General features: G+C 37.8%; 1 protein-coding gene across 4 annotated transcripts in view; it reads right to left on the bottom strand.

The window, feature by feature from the left end:
• nbeal2 (neurobeachin-like 2) overlaps window positions 1-15,431 on the bottom strand; it is a 227,775-nt gene that overhangs the window by 32,768 nt on the left and 179,576 nt on the right. For all 4 annotated transcript variants that reach the window (XM_072570079.1, XM_072570081.1, XM_072570082.1 and 1 more), the window contains 8 exons: window positions 14,563-14,696; window positions 9,857-9,961; window positions 8,402-8,497; window positions 6,067-6,191; window positions 5,102-5,242; window positions 3,201-3,331; window positions 1,799-1,908; window positions 327-444 (listed from right to left, as the gene is read on the bottom strand). In XM_072570079.1, the coding sequence (XP_072426180.1) occupies window positions 327-444; window positions 1,799-1,908; window positions 3,201-3,331; window positions 5,102-5,242; window positions 6,067-6,191; window positions 8,402-8,497; window positions 9,857-9,961; window positions 14,563-14,696 (960 nt within the window). The remainder of the gene's footprint in view (window positions 1-326; window positions 445-1,798; window positions 1,909-3,200; window positions 3,332-5,101; window positions 5,243-6,066; window positions 6,192-8,401; window positions 8,498-9,856; window positions 9,962-14,562; window positions 14,697-15,431) is intronic.

The following is a 15,431-nucleotide window of genomic DNA, read 5'->3' as shown; positions in this document are numbered from 1 at the left end:
ATAGTAATTTTCAAAAGAGCATTGGATACATAAAGAATGTTGAAGGCAGATAGCTGTTTCTAACAGTATAGTTGCAATGACTCAAGAATCTGTCATTTCTGTATGAGTTTACAATTCAATTTCAATCAATTCTGGTTCAATTTTGTTTTCACAATCTATCAAAGCTTCCAATTATTTCACTTCCTTCAAACTAATCCCAAATCGTGACAGGTTCAAAGTAAATGCCAAAAATTACAAGCTTCTACCAAGTATCTTCTGATTTTGCAATAAACCCCTTTTTCTCAACTTAAAGCTTAGACCACATTATATTCGCACAGTTGGCATACCCTCATATGTGCAGTAATAAAAGACATTCAATGCCTCAACAGCTGCAGGGCCCCTTTGCTTGTAGCCAAAAATCAGGTCGATCCAATTATGGAGGTTTGTAGAGACATGTTCTGACTCCTGAATGACAGGAAAATAAAATGTAGACATTAAATAATTACAGACTAACGAGCAAGATACAGTGAAACAGAAGTACCGGAATAGACTGGATCAATTGGCTTACCATTATCGTATAGACATTAAGCACAGATCAGAGAACCAACAGAATTAACAGCAGGGAAGGATGAAATCTAAAGCAGTGTTCAGATTACTGATGTATATGTACAAAATCTTCAGAAAATAAAAATATACAAAATAGGAGCAGCAGGAGTAGGTCTTGCAACTCCACAATTCAGTAAGACCGTGACAATCTTAACTCCACTGACTCACTGATCTTCATATCCTTTCATTCTCTGAAGGGTGAAAAAAAAATCTATTGATCTCAGTTCTTCAATACAGTCAATGTGAACACTCACAGCTCTTTGGATTGAGAATTCCAAAGACTTCCTTGGAGGAAGGAAATTTCTCCGAGTCTCAGTCTGAAGGGGCCTGAAACACTGGAGTCTAGTTATCGACTCTCAGGGAGGCGAAACAGCTTCTCAGTGTCTACTCTATCAAGCCCATGTAGAATTTTGTAAGTTTCAATTAGATCACCTCGCATTCTTCAAAACGGAGTACATAGGCATATTCTATTCAATTAGACCCAGTCAGTTCAATAGGAGTGAGATAGAAACTAGAATCTAATTGAGTGCTTTACCATTTATTCATAGAACAATGGTAACTGGGTAACACATGAAATTTAATCAAGCAACTTGGAGACTCAAAATAGTGAACATTAGGAAAAATTCAGGAGGGTGAAATGAATCACAAAAAGGGTTACACTGGTTTTCATTCATCATTTTAAAAAAATTAATTTGTGGGTCGTGGGCGTCACCGGCTGGGCAGCGTTTATTGCCTGTCCCTAGTTGCCCTTGAGAAGATGGTGCCTTCTCAAAATACTGCAGTCCACCTGTTGTGGGGTGACCCACAATGCCATGGGGGGGGGGGCGGATTCTGTTACCAGGAATTAACACTGCACAAACCTCCAGTTGAAGATGAAAATGGGAATTGGGAGCATCCAAGAGTTCTCTGCAAGATCGGAACTCAAAACACAGAGGTTATGTCTCTCATGTCAATTTCACTGTAGGACGTATGTCAAGAAAAAAAAAGTTGGTGGCCAGAGTGCAAAGATGGACCGAGATTAAAACAATAGAGATTCATGATAGAAGAAAAATGGAAACACTGATGAGAAAACAAACAATGCAGCAATAATCTAAGATTGCAACTGAATCCTCAACCTCCAAAATAGTATCCCAAGGAAAGTTTACAGGAAGAATGCACTGTGGTGAATGGCAAATTATAACCAAACAGATTTTATCCCCTCCCTCTCAGTTACCAGTGCTTTTCTGTGTTTGTAAATGAAATCTTCAGGGGATTTTGCCCACTTTGGAAGGACAACATCAGCTACATTTTCGTTGGTCATCTGCAGGCAGCCGAGATCAAACCCTAGAGAGCAAAAGACAGAAAAGATGGGAGAAATGAAGAGAGGTCAACATGAATATCATGACAAAAAAAATGGGTTTGGAAATGGGAGAAGTGAAAGACAGAGGGAAATATGAAGATGGAGAGAGACATATACAGAGACTGAGTGAGACAAAGAATGATTTTGAGAGTGACTGAAAGTTAGAGGTGAAGGAGATGGAGGGGAAGGGGAACAACATCCAAAATCAGATGAACATAAACAGCAATGGAAATATAGACAGATGCAGACAGATATATATAAATTAAGATATAGGGAGGAAGAGAGAGGCAGACATTGAAAGAGAGAGACAGAGAGAGATGAAAGCAAAACAAAAATTACATTTTGTTAGTAATTTCACTCATACTTTTCTCCATTTTATTAACTGCAACGATAAGAGATGGCTCTTCTCTTTCCCAATAGGCACAAGTGATCTTGCAAGACTCAGATCTTCCCAATATTTGACAAAGTGATTAATGTCTATGTGATAATGATCATTCATCTCATCAATTGACTTGATGGTAGAGGGATTCCACCTATACAAATTCACAAATGCATTTTCCAGTGGGGCAGAACTATCTGAAGCATGGATTCTGACAGATTTTTCCACTTGAACATGCAAGGGATGCTGAAGCCAAATGTAATGTTGACCTTTCTCAGATCAACTAGCTCAACACCAGTCTCTGGCTTTCTAATTGCTGTGGTTCAATGCCACTGTCCAGTGTATTTAACTCAGTCATTCCTCGGCCCAGTCACTCTCACTTACATCATGATGTCAGCCTAACTGTAGTGACAGCATTTGGCACCCAAATCAGATTATAGCTTCAAATCTCACTACAAAGATTTGAGGGCATAAATGAGACTAATAAGTCAGCATGATACTGAGGGAATGCTGTATTATTGTATTTTGCATGTTAAATAAGGCCCAGATGGTCTCTTCACTTCAGTTCAAAAGATCCAAAGCACGTGTCAAAGAAAAACAAGAGTATGCTCCCAATGTCTGTCAACGTGCATTGCTAAATGAGAACATCTGGACAAACATCTCATCACTGCTTGTGATTGTGTGTTTTTCTTTTTTACAACAGGGACTACAATTATAAAATATTTAATAAATTATATCTGCACTTTGTGATACCCTGAGGCCAGAAAAAAAGTGTTATATCATTGCATTTTCTTAGCTGATAGTTGAGGTTCTGTATTAAAGAGTTAAAAAAACAAAGTTTAAGACAATGACATCCAATAATTCATCTCGTGCTAAAAAGCCACCAGTTTTGCCTACCATTCTGGTTCTCCAGGAATTCTGGGAAGTAGAAAAATTCTGGGGTCAGCTCCTTTACATCTACAGGATTGTCTATTCGGACCTGCCAGGCTGCTGGGATTGAGTGAAATTGACGATCTGCACAGTCAAACCTGAAGAACACAAACGGTTAATAGGACAGGAATAGAGCAGATGGGTGGAATACAGTCACCTTCAAAATTAGAAACCTGTTTAATTGAGAAATCTTTTCTTGAAGGTTAAAAAGAACTTCCAGCACTTCAAGGCTGCTCTTCCATGAGGCAATTTCCAGGAAAGATTGATATCTCTCCTCCAGATTGAGAAACTTTATTGAATAAAGTAATGGTGCTGAAAGGTTTAATGTTGGACGTTGCATGAAGCTGCACCTGATCTGATGAGGTGATGAGGACTTGGGTGGGAAAAGGTTGAACAGCTTAGTATCTAGTGGAATAAATACCTATAACCTAAGTCTCCTCATAATATTAACAAAAAAATATAACTTAATGTAACCAGTACCTGATAAATAAGATGTATTACGTTGTTTCTAAGTAAAGACAAGAGCCTCTTCTCGTTAAGATTCATTGGTGGCTTTCCTCTACGACTGTATAGCTTTAGAACTAATTAATCTAAGTGAATGGCAGGAGTACCCTAACCACAAGCTGGTTGTGGTTCATATCACAGCACTTGCAACAACATGGACCCACAGCATGTTTAAGAAGGATTGAAGTGGTGTGTGTATAGGTTCCTGATTTGTTGAGCATTGTAACCTAGAGAGTCTTGCGTGATCTTCTTCATACAGATGAAAAATTGCTGCATTTGAATGTGAATGGAATACTTTATAATTATGGATCTCTTATTCTGCCTAGTGTAAAGAGCTTCCTTTAAACTGCCCATCTAAGATTTTGAGATCAGACATATCACGGGCTAAAATATACAATCAAGCACATTCTGCACAAATATATCACCAGTCAAATAATGAGCAAGACTTTCTCTCTGCTGGTCCATGGAAGACTTCGAGGGCTGGTATGGCATAGGTTACTAGCCAAACAAAGGTTAGTTAACAACCACAATTAACAATACCTCTTACACATTCGCCGAGGGTCTGCACACAGCAACACTGACTTCCAGTTCCAAAAATCACAGGTACACATGAACTGGAGGTGTGTACAGAAGAAACGAAACATAGTAGAATCACTGATCATAATAATGGAGTCCTACATGAATCAGTTTACATCACTGAAGCATCTAGCTAATTAATATGATATTTAATAAAGCAGTTCAGCCTACACTGGAAATCAAACACACTTTCCTGAGCTAAGAACCCTCCAATGTAAACATTCATTAAGAACCAATTTAGGGATAATTTTGTTCTCCTGATCAATGCCACTTGGAAATGACTTGAAATTGCTTATATATATTTCACAACTGAACCTCAGACCCCTGACAGGAGAAATGATTAAAGATCACTTAGCCTCAGGAGTTTTCTCTGCTGCACAGTTAGAGCATTATTGAACTGTATGTCAAATTGGCTTTCTCACTTCTGTCTCATATAATTTGGACCTTTCCAGAACAAAATCTACCCATCTCCATTCTGGAAGCTCCAAGTGACTCAGATTTTGGGGGATAGTTTTCAGATTTCAATTGCAATGTACGAGAACAAAGTGTTGCTTTATGTCACTCACAAATGGCAGGACTCAAATTTATATTATTTTGTTTTGGATTCTGCCACCAGAGAAATTGGTTTCTCCATATCAACCCTATCAAATCCTTTAGCGAGTGAAACACGTTGATCTGCATGTTCCATCTGTATACAAATCCAGATTGTTTAATGTAACATAGTATAATCTCTCTTCACTAAAGGCAGGGTAAAAAGATCCTCCGCCTTGTTCAGATTCAGTGCTCACCTGCCACTCTGTAGTTGGATATGCAGGGTAGTGAAAGGCTCGACCCGGATCATGTAATGCATGACTCCAGCTGCATTGGAGTAGTGTGTACCGTAGTGAAACTTATCAATGTCTCCAGTTGGATCTTCAAAACTCTCATATCTGGGTGATGAAACAGAGGGAGTAAAATCTCAGCTATATACTGTTCAACACAACTTGGTTCATGTAACCATAGGCATAGAATTCCCAAAACCAATGAATATTTATCATCAGCCAAAATTAGCAGGGGAAATATTGCAAACCCTTTCATTAAGAACAGGAGTAGGTTACTATACCCTCAAGCCTGCCCTGCCATTCAGTTGATCATAGCTGATATGTATCTCAAATCCGTTTAAATACTTTTGATAAATATCTCTTACTTGCTTTTCTTTATATCCAACTAATTACATTCTTGAAAGCTCTAAGTAGCTCACCATCCACACCTTTTAGAGAAGAAAATTCCAGATTTTTTTCCATTTTATAAGACAGGTTTCCTGATTTTAATCCTGAATGCCCTAACTCAACTTTTATAAATTTGCTGATCCAAGGAAATCATTTATCTATCTCTTGAAACCCTCGATCATTCTAAAGGTTTCAATTAGGTCTTTCTCAACGTAACTAAGAAGAAGACAGTGATCAAACACATTGCGTCAGTTATAAGTAACATTATTTGTGAGTAGTGTGGGGGGGTAACATCTAAACCGGATTCCATCCTCACCTGTTATTCATAGACATTAATTTTTCTTTCAGGGATAATTGGAAATCAATCAGCAGTTAACACTTGGACTGGATTTCCACTTGCCTTACCACTGATGACTCAATGGCAAAATGGCTGGTGGTTTACACTTAATCTGTGTTGGGGACAAATCCCTTCAATCATTTAGTAGGTAGGAAAAAAAAATCTGTCCTGAACAAAAATTCTGAAAACAAAAATTCCACTGACTCACTTCTCCTTCACATCCTTTGCATGCTTATCATTTACCACACCAATGGGCCGAGAGAGATCCCGGAAAACACTTGGGTTGTTCAGATCCAGTTCCTCAGATGTGTAGTCACAAATGATCCATGGGAACTAAGTTAAATAAAATTAAATTGAGCAATTAAAACAAAGCTTTCATCTCGGTCTTTTAGAATCATGCTGATTTCATATGTAAAATAATGGCCACATTAACTGTATTAAAAGATGTATTTTGTGCTCAGTTGTAGGATGGGAACCATTCTAACGCTAAACTGCCTGTAATGTTAAACAGAGAACATAAAAAAACCCCAAAAAATAGGAACAGGAGTAGATCATTCCGTTCTTTGAACCTGCTCAGCCTTTCAATATCATTATTGCTGATCATCCCAGTCAGTACCCTGTTCCCCCTTTCTTCCCATATCCTTTGCTCCAATGGTCCTAAGAAATACATCTACATTTGGCATAGAATGGAAATCTCATTTAGATATGCCAGAGAGCTGGGAAAATGCAGAAGGAGCTTTACTTCTTGCAGAAACTGTCTTTGTACCTAACCTGGGAGTATTTGATCGGACAGTGTAGACACCGTTTTACTTTGCGTTGTATTTTCTCAATATTGTTTGGAGATTTGCTTTATAAGTAACCCATATTGTATCTGTAGGAGCAGAAGGAAATCTGCTCTGCTATTCAATAAGGTCACAGTTGATCTGAAAATCCTCAACTCCACTTGCCTGTCTTTTCACCATAACCCTCGACTCGCTTATCTACCTCAATCTTGAATATTCTTAATGACCAGTCTCAACAACACTTTTTGATAAAGAACTCCACAGATTCACTACCCTCAGGAGTAAAAATCCTCATCACCTCCGTCTTAACTGGGTGATCCCCCACTTTGAGGTAATGCCCTCTGGTTTGAGGCACTCTCAAAGAGAAACAACCTTCTTGCATGTATTGCGTCAAACCCTGCCAAGAATCTTGTATGTTTCAATAGTTTCACATCTCATTCTTCTAAAGTCCAATGGGTACAGGCCTAAACTATTCACCTCCTCATAAGAAAGTGCCTCTATATCCAGGATCAATGTAATGATCCTTCTCTGGACTGCCACCATTGCACTTATATCTCCTTAAATAAGGGACCCAAAACTATTTCCGTAGTCCAGCTATGGTATGCCTTATCATTTTATCAAGCCATCCTGAATTTCACACTGCCACCCCTTTGATCTAAAGGCCAAAATTGCCTTTGATATGAGTCCAAAATTCCTTTTGCTTTCCCCATTACCTGCTGAAGTTAGACGGCAGTTATTTGAAATTCATGCCAAGGAACTTCAGCTGTGTGCTTTCTGCCATCTTTCTCCATTTAAATAATATTCAGCTCTTCTATTCTTTCTGCTAAATTCTATAACCTCACATTTTCCACACTGTACTCCATCTGCCAAGTTTCTTTCCATTTGCTTATCCTGCCTTTACTCCTTTGTAAACTTGTGTCATCCGTCATCCGCACTGCTTGTCCTCCCAGCTATTTGTGTTATTCAAAATCTTGGTCAATAATACATTTGCTCTCCTCATTCAATTCATTAATGTATATTGTAAATAACGGAACCTCACCACTCTACTAGCTACAGGTTGCCATCCTGAAAATGCCTCTTATTTCCAAACTCTGACTTCTGTAAGTTAGCTGATCCCAATCCATACAAATATATTACATCCCATACGCATGAGCTCTTACCAAGTAGCCTTATGTGCAGTTCCTTATGAAATGTGTTTGGGAAATCCATTACAGCTACTGGTACTCCATCTATCCTGCTTTTATGTCTTCAAGGAATTCTAATAAATTTGTCAAGCATGATTTTCCCTTCATAGAGCCAGACACTAATTATATAATGAAGACAACAAATGCTGGAGATTATAGCAGGTCATAATTATATAATGTATTTCTAAATGCTTGCAATTACTCCCTTTATAATAGACTCAACATTTTTCCAATGATAGATGTTAAGCTAATTGACCTATAGTTAGCTTACTGAATCGAAGGATTCTTAGAAGATGACTTACAACTAATTTACTCTCTCCACAGATCTCCTTTAAAATCCTAGAACAGAACTCATCGAGTCCTCGTGACATTGATTGAAATCCAAAGTTCCTGAACCTGACTGATTGAGTTGCACCAAAAAAAAACTTTGCTATGATATCCATGGAAGAATAAAAGGAGTGTGAGTTGTACATGAAAACTATTGGGGGCACAAAAAAAGGGCACAGAAGCCTTTGACTCCCTGCCCACTCCCCCCCCACTCTCTCACCCTTATCAGGAGTTAGGATGGTTAACTTACCACAGGATACTGAGACAAATCATTGTAGGTTCTCCCTGCAATGGTGTTGAGTTGCATCAAATATTCAAAATTGGAGATCTTTCTCTGAACCCATTTCTGAAACAAAATAATACCATTAATCATGAAATCTGCAAAGCAAGTCAACAAAGGCCAGTCTTTTCAAAATGATTAAAGAGAACAAGGTATACAAAAGTTGGGAAGTTACACCATTATGACATGCATGGTAGATTTCAGTTGAAGTACCAGCATGGATTTTGTGAGAAGAATAATAGCGAGTGCTGATTGTGGGTATCATTTTTAATTCCCATTTAACAGCAATCCTGACTGAATTTACTGCAATGCACACCTGCCCCATTAAACATAAAGATCAGGAAATTGCTGTATGAAGTGTCCTGTTCCTCCACAGGGCTTGTTACAACAATACCTCACTGATAGACATATCATTCACATACACAACAACGCGAAGTTAAGGCATTTAGTTGGTTGCGACTATTCCACTTGGTGTATGTTAATTTTAAAAGCATGTAAGTTTTAATTACTGCCAAACAGTTTCCAAAACTGAAACTGCTTTTTTTTAAACAACTGTAGAGTCTCATTCCTTTAGATTTCTAATATTCCTACATTTTCAAAATATCCCTTATTTTTCTCTTAACCTAATCCATCTTTCATTCTTCGTGCAATTTTGTTTAATGTTTCAATGTTACATTAGATTAAATATCCCAACCTCTATTTCTCATTTTAGTAAACGTATTAGAATTCTTAAATTTCATTGGCTGAGGATACATAGCATCCCTGTCTTATTAACATATCTCAGATCATGTATACAGAGGTGATACTGTTTAAACTCCCCAATTACAAAGATTCCATAAACCCAAGTGCAAGGAATAATAAGTGCTGTTCACTCAATGCTGACTGCAAAACCTAGCCAATGGTTTTCAGTTCTACACACTGTACTTTAGCAAAGGTGTCAAGGTGCAGCGGAGATTTACCAGATTGATTCTATAGTTCAGGCATTCCAAACAGGAGGGAGATGTGAAAAATCAAAATTGTTGCCTTTACTATAAAAAGAGAAGGTAAAAGGAAAATATAACAGGGCTGTTTAAAATCATGAAGAGCTTTGTTAGAGTTAATATTCAAAAGCTGTTTCCACAGCAGAAGACTTGATTAACCAGGGAACACATATTTTTTTTAAAAAGTGAAACTATTAAAACACAGTGTCCCTCTGGTTCTTTCACCAATTAGTTTAAATCTAAGTACATTGCAAAAAGGTGGTATAAACAGTTAATGAAACATATTTTGTTTTCTTTTTGAAAGTTGCTAACATGGTCAGCACGATGGGAAATAGCAGGGGAGTGAGATTAAGTAGATAGCTCTTTCAAAGTGTTGACACAGCCACAACGGCCTGGTTGTGTCAATCGTTAATTTTCCAATTTACAAAGTGCTGCAGTACCTTACCTGAGTTAATCCAGATGCTTTCAGTAGTTCCTGAGGGGAGCGGCTGTTGAAATTAAGATTGGGCGGACGTGTACTCACTATACGTGAATACACTTTATTTCTGACCTGTGTGTAGAAGCAAAAAGAATAAATCAGTCAGATGAGTGGACTCAGCATTTCCTTCCTGAAACTGTATAAAATCCAGTATCAACAAAAAGTGATCAGCCAGCCTCTCAAAACTCAAATCAAGACAGCACACAATGTGGCCAACAAAACCTCGAGTTACACAAACCCTTATTTGACATATGATATACTTACATAGGGTTTTGCATGTAAGCTTTACCCTTTTTGCATATTCATGGCTAAAATGGTAACATAAAAAGGAAAATGGTGCACAAATGTGTTCTAATGTGTTCCAAAGTGTTTTACCTCCTTGGTTACAGGTATTCAATGGTCAGTAAATGTGCACATGAGGTACATTTATCACTCTTGTATGCAAGGTGTTTTCTAATAAAATAAATGCAGTTTGTTAAAATCATGTCTCATTGATATAACGTAAGTGCTTACACTTCAAAATATAATTCATTAACTGTGAATTGCTTTCTGACATCTTGAGGTTGTGAAAATGCTATATATAAGCAAATTAGATTGAACTTCAGACATAAACTGGAATTAGTCTCACTCTGAGCTTGGAACAAGGAAGATTAGAGAAATGAATGTGTGAAGACTGGTGTGGGAGTATTGGGTTCTGGTTTGTGGGGCATGGATGGAAGTATTAAGCAAAGTGGAACCTGTAATATTGGGTCAATCTTCACTTGAAGCATGCTGGGATTAGTGTTTTAGCCAGCTGCATAGCTAAGTAAGGGATTCAATTTGGAAAGGCAAGCTGGAAAGTTTGGAAAAATGATTGAGGACACATAGGAATTGAGGGTATACATCTGAGAGTAAATTAAGATAAGGCTAGATGTAAAGACTGCTATTTTATACTGTTGACTTTTTTTGAACAGTGAAGGGAATTCTAGACAGAATGGCTCAATGTGCAAGTGTTCAGAACCATTTGCCTACATTTGCAAATGACTCCAAGAATAGTACTGGTACCCCAGTAAACTAATAACTGAGATGAGAAAAATAATAAAAGGCATAAAGGCTCTTTATCTGAATGCATATGAACCAACAGTGCAAACAACTGATTGTCATTAAAGAGTCAACACTGCAATTTGACTTAGACTGATACCTGAATACTGAAGGGTCCAGAACATTTAGATGATAAAACTATGAAAGGTGGAGTAATGGCCAGTTTAATTAATCATAACATTAGTAAAATAGAAAAGGATGATCCAAGTTTAGGAACCTAGATGTAGAAGCAGTTTGAGCACAAATGGAAAATGATAAAGGCAAGAAGTCATTTGGGGGAGTGATGTATACACGCCTCAGCAATAATGACATGGTAGGATGGAGAATAAAGCAACCAATAAAACATTTAAATTGAGCAATAACAGGTGGCAAGTCAGAAAATTGGACTTAGCAGAAAATCAGCAAAGATTGGTCAAAAAATGAATAAGTTAGAATACAAGAGAAACTCTAGCTGGAAATTTAAAATCAATAATGATTTTTTTTTACAGATAATTAAAAGGAAAATAGTTAAAGTGGGTGTTGATCCTACGGGAAGAGAGTCTGGAGACTGAATGAAAGAAATAAGGGCATGACAATTTCACAGGTTTTCTGCACTGGTCTGCACTCAAGGAAGTCAAGAAGAGTATAATCAACAAGAAATTGGCAATGATGTGATAAGTAGAGTGTAAAATACAGTATTATCATTTGGGATTAGCAATGTAAAGTAGCGGCATATGGATTTTGCCTAGTTCTGAGAGTTTTTTTTTGAAAGGTCACCAAGTTATATGGAATAGTAACCTAAAAATGTCATTTCCAAGGGGGCATGTGATGTTAGCCAAGGGCCTGACAAGACACCCGTGGTGCTAATGGATGAAATAACTTTTGCTGTAGTTTATATCAGACAGAGGTCACTAGTTGAGATTTTGTCTTCAGTTAAGAGGGAGAACGGTTACCTTCCAGTTGAAGAATCACATTTTTTCCAGTTCCGTTCAAAGGAACCAGTTACCTGAGCCAAAGGTGTGGAAGTGCCAGTGCTGGTCTGGAGTGGACAAAGTCAGAAATCACATGACTCCAGGCTATAGTCCAACAGGTTTATTTGATATCACCTGAGGAAGGGGCTACGCTGTGAAAGCTTGTGATTTCAAATACGTTTGTTGGATTACAACCTGCTGTCATGTGATGTCTGACTGAGCCAAAGGGCTTTTGGTTCATGGAACTTGTATAAAAGATTTCAAGTTGTTAGAAACTAGAAAATTTCAGCTATCAGAATTCTAAAAGGTTCATGATTGTGATATCACAAAAGAATTGTAAGACTGACTCAGCAGACAAGGATAAAAAATTGGAAAGAGTCAATTCAGTAAAAAATTGAAGAGTTGAGATAGGAGTGATATTTCCCTGGAATGGAGTATTTGACAAACGATGGTTTTGGGAAACAGGGTGTAACTTTATTTCACTGCATGTGTTCAAAATCTTTCTGACTATTTCATACTGATAACATTGTTTATTCCTTTTCTCTTTTGTGCAATTAACTTACATTGTTTTGTCAAAGATCATCTGAAACCTTATTTGAATATGTTTCAATGACTAACTGCCATGTTGATCAATTTCAAAACTTAAACATGTGATCTGGAAGGCCACGTTTCAGTCTGGTATCTGATTTTTCCAGCATTACCATTGGTTGATAGCACGGAGTAATTTGTTGGAGCTATGATCTGATAATTCTGACAAAGATCAGCCTAGGCTGATGGAGCAACTAGTGAGATAGTTGATTTGTTGGTTCTAATCTTCTAACCAGTCCCTTGATTCAGGGAAGTTTCCAACATAATGAAAGATAAGTAATGTAACTCTTTTATCCAAAAAAGGTGAGGGGAAGGAGACAGAACAGGAAATCACAGGCCGATTAGCTTAACATCCATTTAAGTTCCAAAGTGTCTCAACACACTGAGATGAATGCCCTCATCTCTGTCCCAAGGGTAACACATGGAAAAAAAAGGTGTCACCTATTTTGGATTAACCAGCAAGAGGAAACAATTTCTACTGCCACCTTTTGAAGACTACTTAGGATCTTTTATACTTCAACCAAGTCACCTCTCACTCTTCCAAATTCCAGTGAAAACAAATCCAAGTATTAATTTAGTAAATCTCCTCTGAACTACTTTCAACAGATTTACATCTTTCCTATTAAGACCATAACTAGACAACATTCCAGGTGTAGTCTCACCAAAACCTTGGATAACTGACGCATAACATTTCATTCCTTTTGTGGTCAAGGATGGCGTCTCATTTGACCACCTTGGTTACATGCTGCATCTGTATACTAACGTTTTGTGACTCATGTACTCAACTCCTGGATCCCTCTCTAACTCAGAATTCTGCAGTTATTTGTTGTTTAAGACAGACTTTGCTTTTGTATGCTTCATGCCAAAGTGAAGTAGCTCCCACTCACTCAACTTATCTTTATCTGCCTGCAACTTCCTTATATTCTTTTCACCACAGAGTTTCCTATCTTTATGTCAAACATAGCTATCATGCCTTGGCACCCTTCATCCAAGTCACTAAAATATATTGTAAAAGTTGAGGACCCTGGCCTCAGAGATGCCACCTGTTACATCCTGCCAATCAGAAAAAGGCCAATTTATATAAACTTTGTTTTCAGTTAGTCAGCCAGTCTTTTATTTGTGTTAGTACGTTATTACCTGTACCATGGGCTCCTATTTTGTTCCATAGCTATTTTTCATGGCACTCTGTCAAATGCCTTTGCAAAACCAAAGTACATGATCACCTTTATCCACAGCCCATATTACTCATCAAAAGGGAAATGCTGACTCTTCCTAATTACCTTAAGCTTTTTAAAGTGTACAGCCATAACCTTTTCAATTATGGATTCCAACACTTTGCTGACGGCACATCTCAAGTTAACTGACCTTCCTGTTTTCTGCCTCCTTCCCTTCTTGATTGGCAACTATAAATCTCATTATAATGGAGGACCTGCTTCAAAAAAACAGAAGTACTGTGATATTAACGAGTTAACTTGCTCTGCTGATCTGCAGGAAATTGGATGTCCCGAGGCTAGGGTGGGATGCTTCTGATCTCCAGATAGATTGGAAGAAATTACATTATCATCTTTTATTTTTCAGAGCCATTTACATGGCCATTTCCTTGTTATTCAAAAGCCTATTTACATTTTTCATCCCTTATTCAGTAATCAATAAGAAATTTATAGTTGGGATTCTGACTATTCCCTGTAGTTTAAAAAAAATACAATTCACTTTAGAACTGGCCATTAAGGGTTGATTTATATTATATTTTTTCTGGAGATGATTAGGTCTCTGCATTGTATCTTGAGTAGCAAGATTGTGAGGGAGTGACTGGGGCTTGTCTTGCGAGCATTACTAACCATGGTGTAAAGATTTTGTATAAAGGAAGGACTGTTTCCTTTATTCAGAGACCCTCACCCTTGGACATGCTTCACAACCATGAAGAGGTTTCAGAGTTTTGCCAAAGCTTGTGTTGTACAGTGCTTAATAAAAGTTTGCTTGTTCACAAACGTTGCTAAGATGCAGTTGCATCAAATATGTAAGAATCTCAGGAAAAAAAGAACCTAACAATACTACCTTTTTTTTGAAGTTGATAAAGTAGTTTGATTGGTCGATAAAGAAGAACTCCAAAGCAGATCTCCTCAAGTTATAGCGTCTGAGGTGCATCTCTCCAAGATGAGACAGGGGACGCTTGAAATCATAGCCAATTCCTGAAACAAATGGACCATAGTTCAGATTATCTTATTCTCGTCACATCCCAACTCCACCATGCTTGCCCCTCCCCAAAGGCCACAATTCAACCAAAGTACAATTCCACACGTAATTCTTTTATACCTTGCCAAATTGACCATTCTTCATTAATAGTGAGCTTGTAGTCAATTGTTGGCGCACTATGACATTGTAGGGACACCATAACTGATCCTCAACCCATCATAACTTGGTAGCAATTGATGCACATTTTCTGGCGAGTGTTCAGGAACCAGAAGTGTTAGCGATGTTTTCCCCACGTTGTGAAATCTGCTCAACCCTCAAAACTGACCTCTTTAACAAAACGTTTGGTCATCTGCTTTATCATTCTATCATGTGGCACAGCATCAAATCTTTTTGCTGGAAATATTTTTGGATGTTATGCACTATTAAAGGTGATGTGTAAATGCAAGTTGTTACAATACCTGCTGTGGCTCACTGTTAATAGTCTGACATATGGCTTTGACAGTTGTGAGATTATATCCCATTCCAGAGAACTAGGCACATAATCCACTTTAATACTGCAGTTCATAATGAAGGCTTGCACCACCAGACTTCAGTCTGGCCCTCTTAAGGTGACTTAAAAAACGACACTATTATGAAAAATAGCAGAGTCATCAACCTGGGTACATTCCGACCTACCATTCTTTGTAAACTTTGAACCATTCATAAATCTGGTGCCTGCCCTAACTTGACAG

Source organism: Chiloscyllium punctatum, chromosome 5, assembly GCF_047496795.1.
Source record: "Chiloscyllium punctatum isolate Juve2018m chromosome 5, sChiPun1.3, whole genome shotgun sequence".
In the NCBI taxonomy this organism is placed as follows: domain Eukaryota; kingdom Metazoa; phylum Chordata; class Chondrichthyes; order Orectolobiformes; family Hemiscylliidae; genus Chiloscyllium; species Chiloscyllium punctatum.
Note: the sequence above shows the minus strand (reverse complement) of the source record. Positions and strands in the feature narration are given on the sequence as shown.